This window comes from Netta rufina (genome assembly GCF_964035555.1).
Source record: "Netta rufina genome assembly, chromosome: Z".
Taxonomy (NCBI): domain Eukaryota; kingdom Metazoa; phylum Chordata; class Aves; order Anseriformes; family Anatidae; genus Netta; species Netta rufina.
Window position 1 is genome coordinate 48,532,081 of NC_140126.1, and position 20,777 is coordinate 48,552,857.

The 20,777-nt window shown below is 46.5% G+C and overlaps 1 protein-coding gene across 2 annotated transcripts in view; it reads left to right on the top strand.

Annotated features, from left to right (window-relative positions):
* Positions 1 to 12,914, top strand: part of LOC311221582 (PH and SEC7 domain-containing protein 3-like) — a gene marked incomplete at its 5' end in the record, with an annotated part of 98,336 nt that extends 85,422 nt beyond the window's left edge. For both annotated transcript variants that reach the window (XM_084305658.1, XM_084305659.1), the window contains 4 exons: positions 1,297 to 1,454; positions 2,287 to 2,431; positions 5,603 to 5,746; positions 12,157 to 12,914. In XM_084305658.1, the coding sequence (XP_084161784.1) occupies positions 1,297 to 1,454; positions 2,287 to 2,431; positions 5,603 to 5,746; positions 12,157 to 12,369 (660 nt within the window). In that variant the 3' untranslated portion in view covers positions 12,370 to 12,914. The remainder of the gene's footprint in view (positions 1 to 1,296; positions 1,455 to 2,286; positions 2,432 to 5,602; positions 5,747 to 12,156) is intronic.
* Between the last annotated feature and the right edge of the window lie 7,863 nt (positions 12,915 to 20,777).

The window sequence follows — 20,777 nt, forward strand, 5'->3', positions numbered from 1 at the left end:
AAACAGCTCTTCTTCAGGACGAGTACCTCTCCGGGTGCTTAAGCTAATGTTGTCCCTGTGCATGTTTTGTGTGCTGCAGTCTGTTGTCTGCTAAACCTGGCCTCATCACTCTTGTGTTCAAGTGAAGGGATCAATAATTATGACACCTGCAGGGAATTACTGTTGAGTGTTACAGCCATCATACCCACTCCCTTGGTGGGTGTTTCAGATGAGACTGATTTCTGTGATATATCAAAGGAGAGCAGTAGAGACAGTTGCAGGCTGCTTTGGCCTCTCCCTAAGAAATTTTGTGATTATTTTTGCAGGTGCAGCATTGCTGACGAGTGATTTTTTTCCTTAAAGCTGCTGGTTTTCCGTATGTTCAGAAAAACATTTATAGTCAGGTGGGCCTTAATCTGAACTCGTGTCTACACCACTCACCCAGCTCTTGTTGCTCAGGAGATTCCAGTCTGATAACGGCAACACAGAGGAGTTTGTGTCCCTGTTTTTCATAATTTGCTGTTAGGAGTGGTACTGTTGCCGTGTCAGGACCATACTGGGGTTGTCATTTGCAGACCCTGCCCAGAGAAGCTATCCCCTCCTGCAGGACATACAGCTCTGTGCTTGCAAAGAGACTGTGTAATGTGCTGTAACCTGGAGCTGACCCAGTCACCCAGGGTGGTTCCTTTTTGTTTCTGCAATAAAGGCTGCAGATGTGCAAAGAAGCTGTGTGATGGTGCTGGGTCATAAAGCTGTCAGTGTATTGGCACAGCAGTCACTGCTAGCATCATGCCTCCTTGGTAGCATAGCAAAAGAGAGGCTTAAACGATGTTGCTATATTTGCTTTGTGGAGACTGATAGGAAGGCTTCTCTGCTGTTGAGGGCCTATCTAGAAGGAAGTACAAAGATAGTTGAGAAAAAATAAAAATTGAGCAGTGGGAGCTGAGAACTCAAGCAGGAACTAGCAGCTGAGTAGTGGAGTTGGAGAGCTGTCCATGGAGGATTCCTGAAGTGAAGACAAATAGTCTGTAGCTGCTGTGATAATCAGATACTCCTTGTTCACCTCTCTTCTGTAAGGCAGGTAGCAGAAATACTTCTCCCTTGTGAAGAGGCCAAAACAAAACGAAAACCCACCCTAAACCAAAAAAGGAGATTTAAAAAGTAGTGGGAACAGCAAGTGCTCAAGTCACATTGCATTCAGTTCACATACTTTGGTACTTCTCATGACTATGCAACAAGGTTTTTTCTTAGGTTAAGGAAAGAGGAGTAGCACATGAAGAAATAAGATGCCATTTTTTATCTTGTTAATTCCTGTAGGATGAGTACAAGCCAGAAAAGGCTTTGTCGGAGGAAGATCTGAAGAATGCAGTTAGCGTGCATCATGCGCTGGCATCCAAGGCAACAGACTATGAGAAGAAACCCAATGTCCTCAAGCTTAAAACAGCAGATTGGAGGGTCCTGCTTTTCCAAGCCCAGTAAGTGCTCTCTTTTGATTTGTGCCAATAGTTCAGGAAAGAAAGCGGTTCTTTAGGAGGGGTAAATTCATGCCTGGGCAAGTTAAAGCAGAGGCTTAAGAGGTTCAATCTGTTTATTTGATCAGAAATAAGATTAAGTAGTGATTTGATTAAAGTGCACAAGTAGTTCATGAGAAAGAAAGATCAGGTTTTAAGAACCTTTTTAATCTAGCTGAGAAAGGCATAACAAGATGCAGCAGCTGGAAGCTGAAGCTGCAGGAAATTCAATTTGGAAACAAGGCACAAACTTCTAACAGTCAGGGTGATTAATCATTTTAACAAATGACCGAAGGCAGTCTTGGATTCTGGCTCCTGATGTCATCAGGACCCAGCCGGATGTCTTTCTAGAAGATACACTTTGGTCAGAAACAAAGTTAGTACATAATACAAGAGTAATTTGATTAAGTTCTTCAGGCTGTGATATCCAGACAGAACAGATGACCTGCCTTTTGCTTCTGGCATTAAAAACCTGTTCATCAGTTTTCTACATTAGCCTGTTTCTACTGAGATCCACATGAAACCTCCTAGAGATCTGCTGGGTACAGAACAGCTGAGACCTTAGGACACACATCTGAATCAGGGCATTTTCTGCCTCTGCTTCCTGTGTCACTTGGTTTGGATTAGGAAAAGATGCATGTTAGGGTGAGTTATAGACACTAACTGCTCACAAGAGCCAGAAGACTCATCAGACTGAAACTTGTTCATATTCTCACTTCAAAAGTGCCATTGAAGGGGTAGCGAAGATAGAGAGGAGGCTGAGTCAACAGGTTCTCAGTATGTGTTTCTTTCCCAGGAGCCAAGAAGAAATGCAGACCTGGATCAACAAGATTAACTGTGTGGCTGCTGTCTTCTCTGCACCACCGTTTCCAGCAGCAATTGGCTCTCAGAAGAAGTTCAGTCGCCCACTCCTGCCAGCTACCACAACGAAGCTATCTCAGGTGAGCTGTTTTTATATGGAGGGTAGGTGATGGAGATTTCTCTGACTGGCTTGGGCCTGGAAGGTGGTTCTTTACTTTTTGTTCCTGTCAGTGCTGGTATTTGTAGGAGAAAATAGGCTTGTGTGGATGTCTGCTAGCAGGGTAAATCTCTGCTCGTTTCCTGAGCCAAGATTTTAAGTAGGGGGAGAGAAGGAGAAGACTTGAGTATAATTCTTTTATATTTCCGAAGGAAAGAAACAATCACTAGTGTGCCTAGTCCTAGATACAGGATTTTAATTCCATGGATATAGCTCTGCAGAGGACATTTCAAATTCCATCAGGCTGGTGATTTTATGAATTTGAGGGTTTATTGCCACTTGTTTCAAAAGAAACGCATGTATTCCTGAGTGTTTGGGTTATTGGGGTGATAAAGGGCGAAAGCTGATTTCATCAGTCAAACGTGAATTATATTTTTCCCATAATACTTTTCCAGACTTCAATCCTTATCAGCTGAGGGATTTCTTCTTTTCTATTTATCAGCTATCTCTTACTTGAGCATCCATGGTCTTCCCTTGTGATCATATAACCTTTTATTTTCCACAACCACCTGTGGCAGGGAGTTTCACACATCTATTACTTCCTGCGTGAACAAACACCTACTTTTGCTGTTTTCAAACTGGCCGTGCCTGGTGCTTGAACCTACAGCTCTGTGTACTCCCGTGTGATGAATGCCTGCAGTTCCTCCTGCATTGACAGGAACCCACTATTGATTGTGTCAGTCAGATTGACAGAGTGGCAGAGGGGATAGATCCCAGCCCTAGGTATATAATTTTACAAATAAAATCCTGTAACTTTTAGTCATCTCTTCATGCTGGATTGCTTCTTAAATGCGTTCCTGCCATCCTCATAGCTTAGCAACACTCCTTAGAAACCATTATCTCATAATCTGCATTTCTCTAAGAGGGTGTTTTTATGTCGCCCCTGCTTTTTCCCTCTCTGTGGCAATAGCCGTTTTCCTTGTGATGTGGTGACCGACTTTCTATCTTCTATTCTGGGTTAAAGTTTAAAACATGTCTCATACAGGATAATAATAACTTGTCCTTTTACTCATACATACTTTTTATATACTGATATGGGGTTTCAATAATTTACCCCCAGTCACCAAAAAAAGCCTTTTTACTCATCATTGTTCTGTGTGATTGTTCCATTTAGCACATTGTTTCCTACTCTCACTGTTTCTGTTTAATCTGGAAGGGGAAAAAATAGAATATAGCCCTGTGGTTTGTGTCTTGAAGAAGAGGAGACAGAAAAAGTGAAATAAGATAAGCTGTTTTAGCTAAAGGCAGTAGAATGTTAAGTGTTCAAAGCAGATAAATTCAAAGACAAGCAGAAACATGTCTGCTTTTATCTGTCAGTGTGGAAAAGCTGCCAGCAGGCTGCTTCTCATTTGGCAGACCAAAAAATATGAATTGTCAAATCCCTCTGGTTGCTGTTTAGGATTTTGTGGACTGAATCATGATGCACAGTACTTCTTCAGGGGGCTTTTTCCCGGTCAGACAGAAGTCAGGATGCCTTAAGAACATAACATGGGCAAGGGAGAGAGGGTGGTGGACATGACAGGTTGCACAAGATCATTGTAACGAGTTTGCTTTCAGTGTCTGATTTTGGTTAGTCCAGAGGGATGTGACAAAACTATATGCAAAGGAACGACCAGCATAGAAAGGATCTGGTAGCTTTGTGTGCCTTCTTTCTGAGGTTGTGCCTGCACACACAAAAACACCAAAGGGCTGCTACCCTGGAAATTACAAATGCCAAATTAATGGCTTCTCAAAGACCTCCTGTCATCAGACTGGAGAACTCACTGCAACAGGATGTCACTGAGACCAGCAATTTATCACGAAGTAAGAAGTGATTGGATACTTAAAGAAAAAGCAGCAGATCCAGGGTAGTTACTAACAGCAACAAGGATTTTTGGCAGTCAGTAGAGATCAGTTCGAACCCACCCATGTATAGGCGGAGGCAAATTATCCCACATATTTCCTTCTACGGTCTTCTTGCACACACAAAAAAAAAAAAGGTGAAACACAAGATTAGCTGGGAATCAGCTGTTGTCCTCTGTAGAAGTTTTCCCCGTTCTGCTCTTTTCTGCAGCTCCAATTCAGTGAGCTAAAAGGCTTAGTCCTTGGTGTGACTCAGTGCGCTGCAGACAAGTCTGAAAGAGGCTTGAAGCTGCAAGCTGCACATCCACACCACTGGGGGACAACTACTGGCAGCAGTCCCCTCTTCTGAGGCTAGGTAAATATTTGTTAGCTGAGCTGGGCGCTACCTGCTGTTATGACTCTGCCTAAGTCATTGAGGTTTGCATGACTGTGTCTATATTTTGGACTTACCTAAATCAAACATAATTTTAGATCCAAGCCTAGAGATGGCCAGAAGGCCATGCAGCAGGAGCTGGAAACCTTCTGAGCTGAGGGAAGGTTAGCTGACAGATGGACTGGAGGAAGTGAGTGGGCCTGGGATTATGATAAAGGAAATTGCCTAGAAAGAGGGAGTAGCAGCTCCTCATTCTCTCCAACTGCACAGTGGGGAAAAAAAAGCTGGTAGCAGCTTAGCAAAATGAGATACCTTTTTAGGAGAGGACAACCCTTCCTTTCCTGGATTCATTGCATTGTTCTGAACAAAAGGAAAACACAGACTGGAGAGCGTTCGGTAGCATAGAAATGGAAGTAAGGACCCTGTCCTCTCTGTCCTGGAAGGAGCTACTTTTATATTGCAAAGACCTGAGGCAGGGTCTCTGCCTGTCTCATTCTGCCCTCAGTCTGACTCTGTATAACAGCCTTAATTAATTTGCCAAAAATGTATTAGAGCAGAAGTGTCATGTTGTCAGTAATGCTCTACAGCAAGCTGCTTCCGTTGCTCCCAGCAAGGCAAGGGATGACAGGTTTGCTATCCTTCCCAGTGGCATCTGCTCACTGCTGAGTTTTTCTGCAAAGTTGGCCACTTTGCTTGGATGCCTTTGAGAGAGCTGTTGGGGACAGAGGATTGGGAAAACAGGCCTGATCAATCTAATTAAAATTAGTTAAGAGAAAGAAAGAAAGAATTTACTTGTTATTGCAAAAGGATCTCCGTTTACTTTCCTTTGCTTATAGAATATTTTATATTCTGTAATTTGTGTGCCTCGTGTTTCTGAAGGATGAACAGCTGAAATCCCATGAAGCTAAGCTGAAGCAGATCTCCACTGAGCTTGCTGAACATCGCTCTTACCCTCCTGACAAGAAGCTGAAAGGAAAGGAAGTAGATGATTACAAACTGAAAGACCACTATCTGGAGTTTGAGGTATGTATGGGAAACATTATTGCTTTTACTTTTTAGGTGTGGATGGAGCTGGTCTTGTATTTGTGATACAATCCAGGAGTTCTTCATTTTTCACCTTTACCCACCGAGGAGGATGTGCTTTTTTGAGAGATATGTCACAGCAATCCCAGAAGTTGGGATGTGGTTCTTTCTTTTGATAAAGACTTCCTGTGGATTTGGCTGTGGGCTTAGCTCCTTATCTATAAAATGGAAAAACATGACCCTCTGTCCTTGCCTGTTTTATCTCTTTGAAGACAAGGTTTTTAGGCAGGAACTGTCTCATGTTGTAAGACTGTGTGTTGCGCACTGTGGTGGGACTCCAGTCTTTACCTGGAATTACTGCATTGTGGAATAATACAGATCATAATAATTATCTTGCATTGGTATGTTCTGAAGGAACAGCTCTTCTAAAACTTACGTCATAAACGTGCCTCTCGAGAGCTATTTGTGTTGTCTACCAGTGAGCTAGACATCAGGATGAGCAGGTGAAGGGTAGAACTAAAGATCACAGGAGTGACTGATGCAATTTAGGCAGCTGTACGGAGACGTTGTTCTGAGATTCTGACAGCAGCTTTTATCTTCTACTGCGTCTGCCACATTGTAGGGCTATGTGGGAAGGGTTGGGCAACCCAGCAGATGGCTGGTGTTTTTCATGGCTGCACCTTTGAGCATTTTCCCCACAGAACTGCAAGTCATTGTTGCCTTGGATCTGAACGGATCTTAAGGCAGGCACTGCCTTACAAGGAATGTCCACATACTGAAGGAAGAGCAGAGGTATTTTCTGTTACGATCCATAGAGGTTCCAAGAGATTAAAGTTTATTGGCTGTGTTTGCAGAGAGAAAGGTCCCTTAATCAACTTTGATAGAGACAGCTGCCTTCCCCCAGGAAGGGGAGAATTCTTCATGGGAATGAGCACACCGATTTGACAGTGGAGCAGAGGAGTCTGAGAGCAGGGACTTCTGTGGCTCCTGGTTTCCATTCAGGCTGTAACTGGTATTCTCTTCTCCATCTTGGGCAAAGGGTGTGTATTTTACTGGACTGAAAAGCTCAGAGCTCTCTCCTGCATTCCCCAGACATACGAACAGTTCTAAGGCTGTGGCTTAGTGAAACTCCATTCAGGTAAGAAGTCAGGGGGACCACCAAAGGAGATGGTGGAGGTAATACAAGCCTTCAGAGCTGAAGTAAGCCTCTCAGCATGTATTATATGTATTATTATTATTTTGGAGGGCCTCTTTTTGCTCCTGGGCTGACTGGCTGCGTACTTCTGCTGTTGCAGAGGAAGGTTGTAGCCCCTCGTTGTGTGTTTGATTTTGCTGTAGCTCTGGGCTGCTGTTGTTGCATATGGTGAGCTTGAGATGTGTTCCTGCTGTTTTGTGAAGGGAGCACAGTTGGCCAGTTTGATTTTCCACATCCCACGTATCTGAAATGATCTGATAAACAATCAAACGAGGAGGTGGTGGAAAGGGCTGGTAAGCGAAGAGTACACAATGATGTGAAGAAGAAAGACTTCGTAATCAACAAAACAGGGCTAAAGCAGGTTCATCTCACACATAGTACATAATTAAGTGCCCACAGGACAACATTATAGGGAAAGCTCCTATACCCTTTTTGAGCAATCAGTACAGGTAGGTGCCTCTGAAGTGCCTGTGCGCTAATGCATACAGCATGGGAAATGAACAGAGTAAATTAGAGATCTGTGTGCAGTTGCAGGCTACAGTCTCGTTGGGACCACAGATATTTGATGGGATAGTTCACACAGCATGAGTGCTGCCACGAATGGATACAGGCCTTTTAGGAAGGACAGACATGGATGGAGCGGAGCGGAGGGGGAGTCATCCTTAATGTGGGTGAGCAGCAGGACCATGTGAAGCCTCGCCTAGGGAAGGGTAACGAGCCAGCTGAGAGTGTGGGTCAAGATTAGTGTGCACACCAAGACGGGTGACATTGTGTTGGTTGTCTGATAGGCCATTTCTAATTTCTGGGAGAAGCCCTGTGTTTGCAGGCCCTTGTTCTCCTGGGCAATTTCAACCACCATGATATCTGCTGGAGAGACAACACAGCAGGGTACAAACAATCCAGGAGGTTTCTGGAGAGCAGTGACAACCTCTTAATACAGGTGGTCGAGGAGCAGACAAGGAAAGGCACTTTGCCAGACCTCTTACTTATGAATAAGGAAGAAGTGTTTGGGCATATGAAAGCCAGGGACAAACATGGCAGCAAGTGACTATGAGATGTGGACTTCAGGATCCTGTAAGGAGTTGTCAAATCAAAGAGTAGGATCACAGCTGTGAGCTTCAGGAGAGCTGACTTTGGGGAACTGCTTGGAAGACTCCTATGGGATACTGCTTTGGGGGAAAGAGGGCTCAGTGAGAGCTGGTCAGTTTTCAAGTGTCATCTCCTTCAAGCTCAGGAACGCTCTACCCTGATGAGCCAGAAACCAGGCAGAGGTGTCAGAAATCCTTCATGGATCAACAGAGAGCTCCTGAAAAAAATCAACTATAAAAATGTACAGAAGTGGAAGCAGTGGCAAATGACATAAGAGGAATATAGAGATACTGTCCAAGCATGTGAGGTTGGGTTTAAGGATGTCAAAGCCCAAGTGAAGTTGAATTTGTCAGAAGGTGTGAAGGTCAAGAAGAAAGGTTTCTATGAGTATGTTAGCAGCAGAACAAACAGGGAAAATAAGTATCCTAGCTGGAGCCTGTTATGAAGCAGGGAACCTGGTCACAAAAGGGAAAGGCCAAGGTAGTCAATGTCTTCTTTGTCTGGGTCTCTACTGGTAAGACTAGCCTGGCCTTCAGCAATTGCAAGACCATGAGCCCAGTGGGAGAATCTGGAGCAAGCAAGACTTACTCTTGGGGAATGAGGACAAAGTCAGGCAATAATTTAAGTTGGATACACACACATCTATGGGATCTGATGGGTCATACCAATGAGTGGAGCTCTGAGGGAGCTGGATAATGTAATTGGGAGGCCATTCTTGTTTACCTTTGAAAGATCCTGGTAATCAGGGAAGGTTCCTGAGGAATGGATGAAAATAAATTCCTATCTTCAGCAAGGGCAAGGTACAGAGAACTACAGGCTGATTGGATTCTTCTCCATCCAGGTAAAAGGTGGTAGAGCAAATTCTACTGGAAATCTCTTCCAAAAACATTACAGACAAGGAGGTGACTAACAATAATCAATGTGGGTTTACAAAAGCAAAATTGTGCCAGACCAATGTGATAGCTGGCTGAACAGCAGTGATAAAAGGGCTGTGATCAATGGCATAGTCAATTTTGGACACAGCACTCACGTGCACTTAAACCACACGCTTGCCCTCCATAGGGGTGTTGTGCAACTTAGGAGAGCAAAATAGTTTTTTTGGGTTTCAGCCCTTGACTGACAGTTTATTTTCTATCACTCCTGGAAGCACGATGAGTTAGGATGAAACGTAGGCTATAGTGTCTGATGATTTGGAAAGACTGATAAGAGAAAGAGGTTGTTGTGTGTGTGTTTGTTTTCTGTCAATTTTATTTTGAGAATTATGTCTCAGATTCCTCAGGACAAAGCAGAAGCAGTATAGCACAGGAAACAAAAGATATCTTCTCCCCTAGTGGGACCCTTGAACAGCAGTCAAGCTGCACGGTTCAAATCTGTGACCAGCACTGCAAGGAAAGCCTGTCTAAACAGGCAAATGGTGGTACCAACTTGAACTGGGTGTGAGACAGTGATTCAAGGTGCTGCTGTGCAGTGCTGAATTACCTTCACACTTGGCACAGATTGCACAGACCATGCTGAAGTATCAGTTCAGAAGTTTGGGGGAAAAAAAAAGCGCTATACAAAAATCCTGAATGGAAACTTTCTACCAGTTTTGGAATTCCTTAACCTTTCCTTCAGAATAAAGCGCTGTCAGGATCAGCGAGGAACTGGTGATAGACTTTGCTGCATGAGGTTACAGCAAGAGGACAAGAGGCAGGTGAGGCAGTATTTTGTACTTGTCTCTTTCAGGCAGAGCCTGCAGGCCAGAGCTTTCATCAGTGTACAAAGGGCCAGACTAATACATCCCTGAGCACAGCAAAAAGGACCTGCTGCTAGTTCCAAAGGAAGCAGCATAGTCCCATTAGGGAGGAAGAAGCCAGATTTCTTTTTCAGTAGGCTCTTGTAATTTCTTTTCATTCAACCATTTGAGTTCCCTTCATTCTTATTCCTGATGTAATACAAGCAATGGCATTTCCTTGTGAGGGGAGGTGAACAAGGAGTTGCCTGGTCCTTGTTTAGGGATGTGTCCTTGATCACTTTTCCTTGCTGGTGCTTTTGCTTGTAAAAACCAAGCAAAGAATGCTTCCTCTTTGTTTGTTGTCTGAAAAAGTGCTACTCCAGGTTATGATTGCTCAGGATGGCAAAGTTATGAGCGAGAGATGTTTCGAGCACTGTCAGTCAGAGGTGAAGCCAGGAATTTGATGGATGGCTGTCTCATCTCATCTTCATTACATACATTCAGTCTTCAGAAATGCGTATAGTACATACATTGTCTTCAAATTGAAAAAGCTTCAGAACATTTTTAATTTCCGTGTCTTATTTTCTTGACAGAATTTTCCAGATTGCTTTCTTTTAGGGAAAAATTTCCACCAAATTGAGTACGTAGCTGCAAATGTCAGATCATTAAAAGAGCAAGTTTGCAGCTGAAATCAATTGAGAACTTTCAGATGCATTGCTTAGTTGAGACATCATGAGCCCACAGAGCCCAAGGTAAAATGGCCACTGACAGAAGTGCAGGGAAGAAACTGGTCCTGGACTTCTGTGCTAGGTCTTGTGACCCAAGTGGTGTTTTTACTGGACCAACAAATAAAATTCCATATGGCAGTAATGTTCTCCTCTCCCTTGATGAACATTATGCTGATACCAGGGTTAGAGCACTGTCCTGGCTTCTTTTTTTTGCAGAGGTGTACCGTTCATTGTGTGATGAATCATTCATCAGCCCAGTGCATTGTCAGATTTCTGCCTTCTGTTTCTCCATTTCCTTTCATATTGAATGACACATCTTACCTGCTAAATGCCTTTGTCTCTGGAGCTCCAGATACGGAATTGATAAGGATGCTTTTTGTTTATTTTTTAGGTGTATTCTTTTATGATCCTCCTCTATGTGGTTTTGTTTATTCAAAGGACTTTTTGGAAACACAGTCACATTCTCTCTTTTTTTTTTCTTTTATATTCCACTCTTCAAAGCAGTTATAAAGCTTTTAGCTTTTTTTCTTTTTTTCCTGTAAATACGTATTATTACCTGGTATTTTTTATTTTATTACAAATTGGAAGAATTGTCACTAAGCACTTTTTGCTTAGTCAGGAACATAACAGTTTGGCAGCTGTTTTCAGTGGAAATATTTATACTTTCTTTTCGCCAGCCCCTATCCCACTGAGATCCCCTTCATTACAATGCCTGCATTATGTCTTTAGTGGTTATGTCACAGTCAGGTTATTGAACAAATGCCAAGGGGTGGGTTGCTCTGTTCCCAACAGCTCCTGCCCCAGGTAATGGTTTTGAGGCCCTGCGGTGCTCCTTTGTTAATCCAGCTTCAATTTGTTGTTTGCTGAGATGTTCTGTGTGGAAAGGTGTTACCGTGACACAATAGAGCAAAATCTTCCCATTGGAAGGGGAAAGCTCCACTCCAGAGAAGAAACTGGAGCAAGCAGGAATGGGGCATGGTAAAGCGAAGAAAATAAAAGTGTCTGGACAGAGAGCACCCTTCATCGTTCATCATTAGCTGTCCTGTCAGGGGAATGAATATTCCCTGCTGCTCTCATATCCCTCTCATCTGCTTCTCCCTCTCCAAGCATCGTCTCAAGGGCTCAGTGGTGGCTGAGCTGGAACAGTTTTAGATTAAAAGGACCCTGCTTTGGTTTCTACCCCTTAGGCTGAACTCAGAAAAGCAGGACGCGCTGATGGGAGTGGAGGGTTGCAGCGGGGAGATGTAGCCAGCCAGAGCACGATTCTTGTTGTCCCTTAGTCCATTTTGCTGCCCATTAACTCCATGCTTTCTTCAGGCACGTAATGCCTCAATGTATGTGAGCATAGGAGGTGACTCAGCATGGCTAAGGTCAGCAAGCTCTTGGTGTTGTTACTCAGAAATCACCAGGCACTCTGCTAGGCGAGAGCCACCATTCAGCAGAGCACTGGGACTTGTATGCTGCGGAACTGAGTGCCTTAAATTGCACAGCATCCCTAGGCACAGCCTGCCTGAAATCCTTTTTGCACAGTGTAGTTTACATTAGCCACCATTGTTCTCATCCATATTAGACTCCCAGCTTTCAAGGCCAGCTGAAACCATTATGTTACCTAGACAGCCTCTCAAAAATGCTTCTGCAGAATTTCTCCTAGACTGATTCGGGCCTTTCTTTTTTCACTTCCCAGAAAAGTCGCTACGAGATCTATGTTGGCCTCCTGAAAGAAGGGGTGAAGGAGCTGCTGAGCGGAGGTGAGAACGACGCGCCAGGATTGAAGAAATCCCACTCAAGTCCGTCGCTCAACCAGGAGTCTCCAGTCAGTGCCAAGGTGAAGCGCAATGTCTCGGAGAGGAAGGACTACAGGCCAGAAACACCCAGCATTAAGCAGAAGGTCACTTAGGGCGGAAGTGATAGCTAGGGGAACAGCCATGCAGCAAAGTACCGGTGGTCAAAATTTTTCCATTTAATAACCTGTCATTCACAAAATTAAGTGCATCTGCCTGAATGGGGTGTTAGTGACATTTTCTATTGTATATTTTGCTGTTTCTGTGCAGATTGTGGGAGATGTCTTTGCTCCTGCTTTGCTTTGTTAATTTATCATTTAGCAATTGAAGCATCGGGACTTTTTTGTGTTCTGTTTTTAAAGGAGCTGGGGGAGGGGTAGAGCGCTGTGACGTGTATTCTGTCTCTTCCCCGTTTATCTCCTCCCATCGGCACGTGGCTTTCATCTCTCAAGTCACTTGTCACTTTATTTACGTGGTGGGTGGGAAAAGTAACTGGACAAATGCTGCAGTGTTGTGAATGTGAGCTGTAGCTGTGAGAAATTTTGTGCAAACGGGCAGCTGCAGAGGGCTGGACAGAGTCTAGGGTGCTGGGAACATTGGTTTCCTGACAGCGCAGAGTGTGTTGGTACTGGCAATTAGCAGTGGGTGCTACGGTAAATAGTCGCTGTTGCTTATTGTTCCTACGTTGACCCTGGACCCACAAAGGCAAAGGAATGCAACCTGGAAATCTCTGGCAATGCTGGGATGACAGCATTGGAATCGTTGGTTTGCTTCTTTCCAAGCAAAGAGCCTTCTCCTGAGGTAGCAGGCTGGGGGGTATCCAAACCTGTCGTGTCTCTGTGGTCAGGGAGATGAGGAGTTACCCGGCTGGGATGAACCTGGGTTGCAGCGGTGGCTGCTGAGGATGTCAGCCACTGGCATTGCGTTTAAAGACAAAGGGCCTCTGTGTAGTTTTTAACTATACACTCTTCACTTAGCTGCTATATAGAGCCTTATGATACATTGTCCCCCGATGCTCCCCTTCCCTGGAGTTCCCGTGTTGGTGTGTGCAGATGTATGCAATTTCTCTGATAGTGACAGTGCACTTTGCCTTTTCCCTCCAGAAAGGGATTCTCCTCAGCTATTTGTTTTCCTGCTTTAGTTCATATAGAGGTGGAAGAGGCTGGTGCAGACTGGAGGATGGTACAGATGTGTGGTTGCTCAGGGCCAGGGTTTGATGCCCTCCTGGCTCCTCCATGCCTGGAGGCCAGCACAGGGCTGCCTCAGCTTTGGCAGATCCTGTCCTCCACCTGCGGGGAGCCAGCCTGCCCTGCAGCTCCAGCGTATCCCACTTCAGGCTTTCAGAGGGAGGCAGAGGCCAGGGAGAGGCCACCATGGGCAGAGCTTTCCATACCTCAAAGCCGTGCTTGGTCCGCAGATCCTGGAGGTCTTTGGCAGTCACAGGGGTCAGGGGAGCACCAAGATGATGCAGAGATTTGTTTTTCTGTTCCCCAGCCCCTCTCGACTTGGGGCAGCTTGGTACTGCAGAGAACACAGGCTCACCTGGTACTTTACACGCTCAGTTTTAATCTCTGATTTGATACTGGCCTGCTGTGTGAGCTCGGACAGGTCTCTCCCTCTTTGCCTCACCCACCCATCCCCTTTGCAGAGTAGTTGAACCATTCTGGCTTTTCTCACAAAGCACCTTGAGAGGTAATGTTCAGGGCCAGCTGAGAAATGTTTGTTGCTGTTATTTTTGTTGGGCCTGGTGCAGGGTAGCCATCCTGATAGATGTAATTCGTAATGTATAGAGAAATGCCCAGATCAATGCAAGGACTGTTCAGAAATGTGCTGGAATTTCCAGCATGAACGGTGTAGGGCCACACATCAAAAAAAAATTACCATCTGATGGGATTTGTGCTCTGCCAGACTTCCCAAAGGGTCCAAGCCAATTAGCCCAGCTTATAGAACTGCCAGTTCAGTGGGCAGAAAAGGGAGCAATCAAAGAGAGGGGGACCCTAACAGGCATCACATGGCCTGCCTCCCCCACTGAGGACCACCATGCAGCATCTCTCCCGATGTTGTGCTCGCCGTGGGCTGCAACAAAGGATGTCATGCACTCAGATGCCAGGAGGTGCTGAAGCGAATCGATCCTTGCAGTTGCAGCAGAATTGGATGGGACTGACTCCGGGTGTGATGGTGGGGCACACACATTTGGCATCTGCCCCTTGGAGCGGCTGCTCCATGCTGGGAGTCAGGAGGCCAGCACCTAGCCCTAAAAACTGCAGAGATCTGAGCAGAAACTGTCGGTGCTCACTGAACGCTGCGGCTTTAGAAGTTGCGTGTGGTTTTGGTGGAGCAAGCCTTCAGTCCTCCTGCTGCTGAAGGAGAGAGAGGCCTTCTTGTACCGGGGCGTGCTGCACTGGGAGACTCCGTGCAGACAGGTGCACAGCAGTGCTTATCGGAGGGGGTTGTGTGAATTAATCGTGTGTGGTAGGTAAACAGCTCGTGGAGGGGAAACAGAGCCAGGAGATCCCTGCAGCTGTTCATCGTACTCTGGTGGTTTTAAACAAACAATCAGAAGAGAGAGAGAGAGAGAGGTTATACTAAGAGGGAAAAAAGACATATGGGGAATGCTGAGTGCGTGTTTGAGAAGAAAACTTGTCCAGTCTCAGATAACGGCATTTCACAGAAAGCATGCAGCAGAAACAGGGGAAAAAAAAAAAAAAGGTGCAGATGTGTAAATGGACCTTGCTTGGATGTCAGGGTGGGGTTGTCTGGGGGAGCTTTTCAGAGGCATCCTGGAACACACCCAGCAAACCTCTTGTGATACTGAGTGCAGCGCTTTGAAAGGCGAAGAGGTGACATTTAACTTTTTTCTCAGCTTTTAAAATGCTCTGCTGCTGTACACTAGAGTTAAATTGCTGAATTCAAAAAAAAAAAAAAAAAAAATCCTGTGAAATGCATTTCCCAGCTTTGACACAGAAACTGGTTAATTCCTTTTCAAAGTCACTGCAGAGGAGATGATTTGAAATAACAGGAAAAGTCAAAAAGTAAGCTGCGAAAATGATTTTTTTCAGTTTTTGTTATTTATTCTCCATTACCAGGTGTACTTGCAAATGGATTGGGGTATAATTTTTAAGTCTCATCTGTGCTTAGCAAATGCAATTTTTCACTGCATTTTTTAGCAATTAAACATTTGTTGAACTTGGAGCAGTCTCGGTGAGACTGTTGAGGCGTGCAGATTAGTTTACTGAGAATTTGTCAGGTTCTGCTCAAGTTTTAATTAATGTCATTTTGCTCCATTGCTTTACAAATTCTAGGCGTCCCAGCCACCCATGTGAATATGCACATTTCAGAGGCCAAGAGAAAAAGGAGATCCTGTCGTGAATGCCTAAGCCTCCTGGACTCCCTTAGGAACAGGATCATCTGCTGAGCAGTACTGTCATTTGCTTTTTTTTTTTCCCTTCCCCCCCCGATGCTATTGTAAAGGGTGGGTGCAGATTCTCCAGGGGTGTGAGCAGTGCATCTTGTTGGGTGGCACCACGGAGAGTCTGGCCAGATGGCTTTGCATGGTACCCGGTGCCCTGCCTTTTCTTTGCTGAATGTTTGCCTTTATTAGAGATCGGTGTTTGGCCTCAGTGACTCAGGAGCCCCCCGTTGCAGCATGTAAGGATCCTCTGCTGATTTCCAGCCCTCCCCTGGACCCCTGCATGCCTGGCTGTCCCCACTGTGCACCCAACCTCAGTATCACCTGAGCAGCCTGTGGCTTCCTGGGGGTGCTGAATGTTAGCAGGAGGTACCTGAGGCTTGTTTTGCGCCCCCGTTCAGCCTGGGCAGAGCTGTGTCAGGATGCTCAGTGATAAGATCTTGCAGTGCCTGCTCGCTCAGCTGCAGCTGGCAGGCCACTGCAAGCGTGCGTCCGAGCATGCAGCCCCCAAGCCAGCCCTTTGCGTTGGTGCTGCCGGGGAGGTATTGCCCTCCCTTGTCCTCCTCCCTGCTGCAGCCTGCCACCTGGAAGCCGCCGCTCGGGCAGAAGCTCTGCCCCCACGTCTTGCTTGAGAGGGGGGAAGCGAGGAGGGGATGCTGATTGATTGCTCACCCTCCGTGTTGGACTCCTCTCCCGGCTGAAGGAGGAGCGGCAGGAGGGTCTGGACGTGACAGCAGAGAGGGGAGGGAGAAGCACAGAGATGCCTTCCCTCCCTCCGCTCAGCAACCAAAGCAGGTGAGAAAACTCTCCCAACGCCAAAGCCGCGCTCTCCTTCGTAAGCCGGCAGGATGCTGGGATTTTTGTTCAGCAGCATCGTGGAAGAAAATCTCTCGGCTGGCTTTGTGTTTGGATGCGTCTTGCAGATAAATCACGCACGGACCAGTGAACATGGCTGCAGCTTTTTAATCCAGTATTTATGTTGTGTCTTTAATTGATGTAGAGAGATAAGTCAGCCAGCAGGGTGATTAATGTAGCGGAGCTGTGGGGGAACGCTGTTCATCTGCGACTCCGACTCAGACACTTTTTCATCTATAGCCAGCCACTTGTAAATGGTTACCAGAAGCTTTCTAAGGGCTGTAACAGCTCATCCCTTAAGTGCTTTCTCTTTGATCCTGCCTGCTCCCAGGGTGCAGCCTGTCCAAGTTCAGGGGCTCCTCTGGAGCACGGTGTGCAGCAGTTTGAGCTCGCTGACCTCCAGAGGCCCCTTGTGACCTGGACTGATGGGTGACTTTTCACAGCTCCAGTGCCTTCCCGTAATAGGCCGGTTGTTCTTCTGCCTTGAAACCATCAGGCTTTTTTGTCTCACCTGAGTGGGTCTGGGTTCCCACTTGGTTAGAGCATCTCTTTGGTGAGGGGGTTGTTGCGGCGGTGGGGAACGTCAGGGGTGGCAGGATGATCACTGCATTTCTGGAGGCATTGCACTGCAGTGCTCTTCTTGAAAGATGGAAGGCTCTTCTCTGCAGACAGCTTACAGCTTACCCATGTCTGCATTCTCCATCCCTAAATCAATTTTGGCCTTATCGCAGTTAGTCTGACAGCTCCTCCTCCTTTTCTGTCAAGCTGCTCCTGTCTGTCATCTTAGCACCTCAGCTGCTTCTGTGTAACAGGTCTCTTTCCTTCCATGCTTGCAGGAATCCAGAAAATTTGACTGTCCCATCTTGCCTTGAGAAAACCTGCTCCGAGGCAGTACCGTGTTGAATGGATAACCTTTTGAACAGCTTTCTTGTTCTGCTCGTTTGTAGCCTGTATTTCCAGCCACAGTTATAGCTGGGAAGTGCGAGACAGAGTTTCAGACTTCTGTGATCCTTGTGTGTTACGCTGCATGGATGCAAGGTCCCCCTCCCACACTCAGACCAGACACTTGTGACATTCCGAGTCTCCTTTCCAAAAATCTCAGCGGCAGAGGCAGCCTGTGCTGTGCTGTGGGGAAACTTTGACACGCTGTTTTGCAAGGATTTGGGTGGTTTCCAAATCAGGTCATACATTCTGCAACCTTTCAGGGAGCTGTGTAAAAAAAACAGAAAAGAAAAAAAAAAAAAAAAAAAAAAGAAAAGATGCCATTTTCAATCAGTGCCCCCCAAGCACAGAGAGATGGTATCCAGAAACACCATCTGCTTTTGCAGAGGCATAGGCAGTATGAACACCTTGTCTCCAGCAGTCTTACAGGTTGCTGCTTGTTTGGATTTGACCCAGTGTGGCTCTCCCCCAGCCCTGGGGTGTCGTGTCTGCTCTGAGGGGACAACTCTTCAGTCCACGTTTCACCACTCTCCCCAGAGCACGACTGGAGCTCCTCAGCTTGTGTCCTGGTGTCAGCTGCCTAGGCTGCCGAGAGGGGCAAGCCAAAGGAGCTGTCTCAGAAATTTCTTTGAAAGAGCTGGTTGCCAGCTTGTGCTTCATGGAGGGTATTTTTAGTGCATGCTCACGCAGTATGCCTGGCCTCTCCTCTCCTCTCTCTCTCTCTGATCTCTCCCAGCAGCATAAGTGTAGTATAGTGAACTGCTTTACTTGGAGTTCCTGAGCGTTTGCTCCAGCAAGAAGAGGCTTTGTCAGCCTCCAGAGAAGTTATGTTCCCCAGGCTGAGCACCAGTGCATGGGGCCATCTCCCATGCGGCCAGCGATACCGTAAGAAGACACTCGGAAAGCCAGTGCCACCCTCTGTGTCTGGTCACCTCCTGGGACCTGGGCAGTAGTGCTCTCCATCATTGCCCTCAGTGCTGGGGGAAGTGAGAAATGCCAGCTTCCTTCTCCACGTACGCCCTGCTGCTTAGGGAACTGGCCCCAGTCTGTGTCGCCAGCTGCTTCTCTCCCTTGCGACTGCAGCGCCCTCATCCAGGGGTGTCCCGGCCTCAGTGTGAAGAGGCTGGTTTAAATTAAAGCAAGGAGGAGAGGTGGTCCTGGGGAGCTGTGTCTGGAGGCCTTCTGTTGGCAACACCCAGCTGAGCAGTGGAAGGAGGCCGGCTCTCAACCCTGCCTGAGCTGGAGGTACCTTGCTCGTTTGTTTTGTGAGCTGCACTGAGGCTTCGGGTTAATTATTTATGAGAGCACTTCCTTAACAAGCGCAAGCAACAGCTTTCCCAAAGGCTGCACTATTGACCTGGCTTTGCTGCCGTGGTCAAAAGGAGCAAATATAGGTCAGCCCGCAGAGCTTCTGCCACCCCCCTTTGAGCAGTGAAGTATTCTGCAAAAGTTATAAATTTTTAAACAGTGAGGGACCTACCATGGCATCTGCTGTTACGTCTGTGCCAGGAATCAGCTGGGGTACAGGCCTGAGGTACTGAGGAGAAGTACATCACTTAGTGCATGTGCTGAAAGTGCTGCAGATTACAAGGGCACGACTTTCCTCTGACATCAACCTTAGCAAATAGCAGCCGCTCTGCGGCGACGGTCCTGCGTGCAATTCACCTGAACTAGACCAACACAGCAAGGGGGCTGTGGCTCGAGCAGGCATAGCAGGTTTCGGCTCTGCCTTGTGCCATGTGGCAGCTAGCCAGCTGCTATGCAGAGGTGTTTGACTGAAGGCCCCAGCTCCCCAGAGCCTTTTGCTGGGAACGGAGCGATCTGCGGTACCCAGTCTGTCACTTCACCAGGCAAAAGCTATCGATGGTGGAAGTCTGAAGCCACTCAGACGCTTGTGAAAACCTCATGCTCAGTGCTGTTGAGCCCTGAAAAACCGTAGGATGAGAACAGGGGTGGGTCTTTTTTTTGTGTTGTTGTTGTTTCTTGTTTTGTGTGTACATATTCATGACAACTATGTCCTCTTATTTGAGGCTAGGATTAAACCTTGGCTAAAAGAACAGAGTTTTTTGGCAGTTTGAAAACTTTAAAATCAATACTCTCTGCGTGAGGTACAATCTGAGGCTTACAGTACTTGGTGAACGTGTTTAAGTGATGCCTATAGATGTGTGTACGTGTTTCATAGGTATAGTATGGCTTCTGTGGCTCAGCACTCCAAAGCCTGCTATTCTTTTCTGAAGCTTATTTTTGTCAAAGCTCTTAAAACAGCTGCGAACTTTGTTAGGATGCTTGTTGTTCTAGTTGTTCTCAAATTAGGTTAAACAGTCATCAGAGCTTTTGCAGATTTAGGGTATCCCTTGAGCTGCCTTGATCTCCGTGTGTTGTCCACCGGGGGCTGCCTGTTGTTGTGCGTGTTGAAAGCAAAGGCACATGCCTGAGAGTCTAAGCGAGGATCGCTGGGTGCTGTTTTCTGCTAGCTCCACGCTGGGCTGTCTCCCTGGTGGTGTCAGCTGATGCCTGCACCACGAGCATCCACGCCTGATTCTTCTGAAAATCACACTCTGGGGATCCAATATACAGCTTTACTTCTGAAAATGTTGACCTCGCTCTGTGAAAATTTCAGCAAGGGGACATCATGTCCAAAAGTGTCCGAGCAGGACAGGTGCCTGTGATGTCTCCTGCAGATACAGCCGTACAGCAGTAGTGAGGGTTTCTTTCTGCAACTGTACAGATTTCCAGAAGAATGTTGGGCTCATCAGAGGGGAAAAGAAGAGCAGCAGGACGGATATCTCTCTAGGGCATCTTGTTTGCCTCCCAGAGGTCTCCCTTGTGAGGTTTAAGCAACCTTTTAACAAGTTGGTGCGCTAGGTAAAGGGATGAGGAAGCCCAGTGGGTTTTCCCATTATGCTCTGTCTAGTTGGTGCAACAGCAGCACTATCTGCATTATCCCAGGAAAGGGGGAGCAAGGCCTAAGGATGGATTCTTACCTGGAGTCATAAAACGTGTAAGGTGCAGGTAACTTGATGCACTTGGGCAACCTCAGTGAAGTGGCTCTGACCATGGCTAGAGTGATCACATCTTGGAGGACTGAGAGGCAAGTGGACTTTAGCTCAGGGTGAGATGAAGAGGGACATCCCTGTCACCTTGCTTTGGGTCAGTTGTGGTCTTGTAATCCTTTTACAGGCTCTGAGCTTCTCCCTTGGGTTACCTGCCTCCCGTGGTGACACAGTGGGCAGGTGAGGGTCAGCACTGTTGCGTTCAGAGTTGCAGTTAGGGACTGGCACTTGCCCTCCGCCTGAGATGATGCAGCGTTGTGTTCCC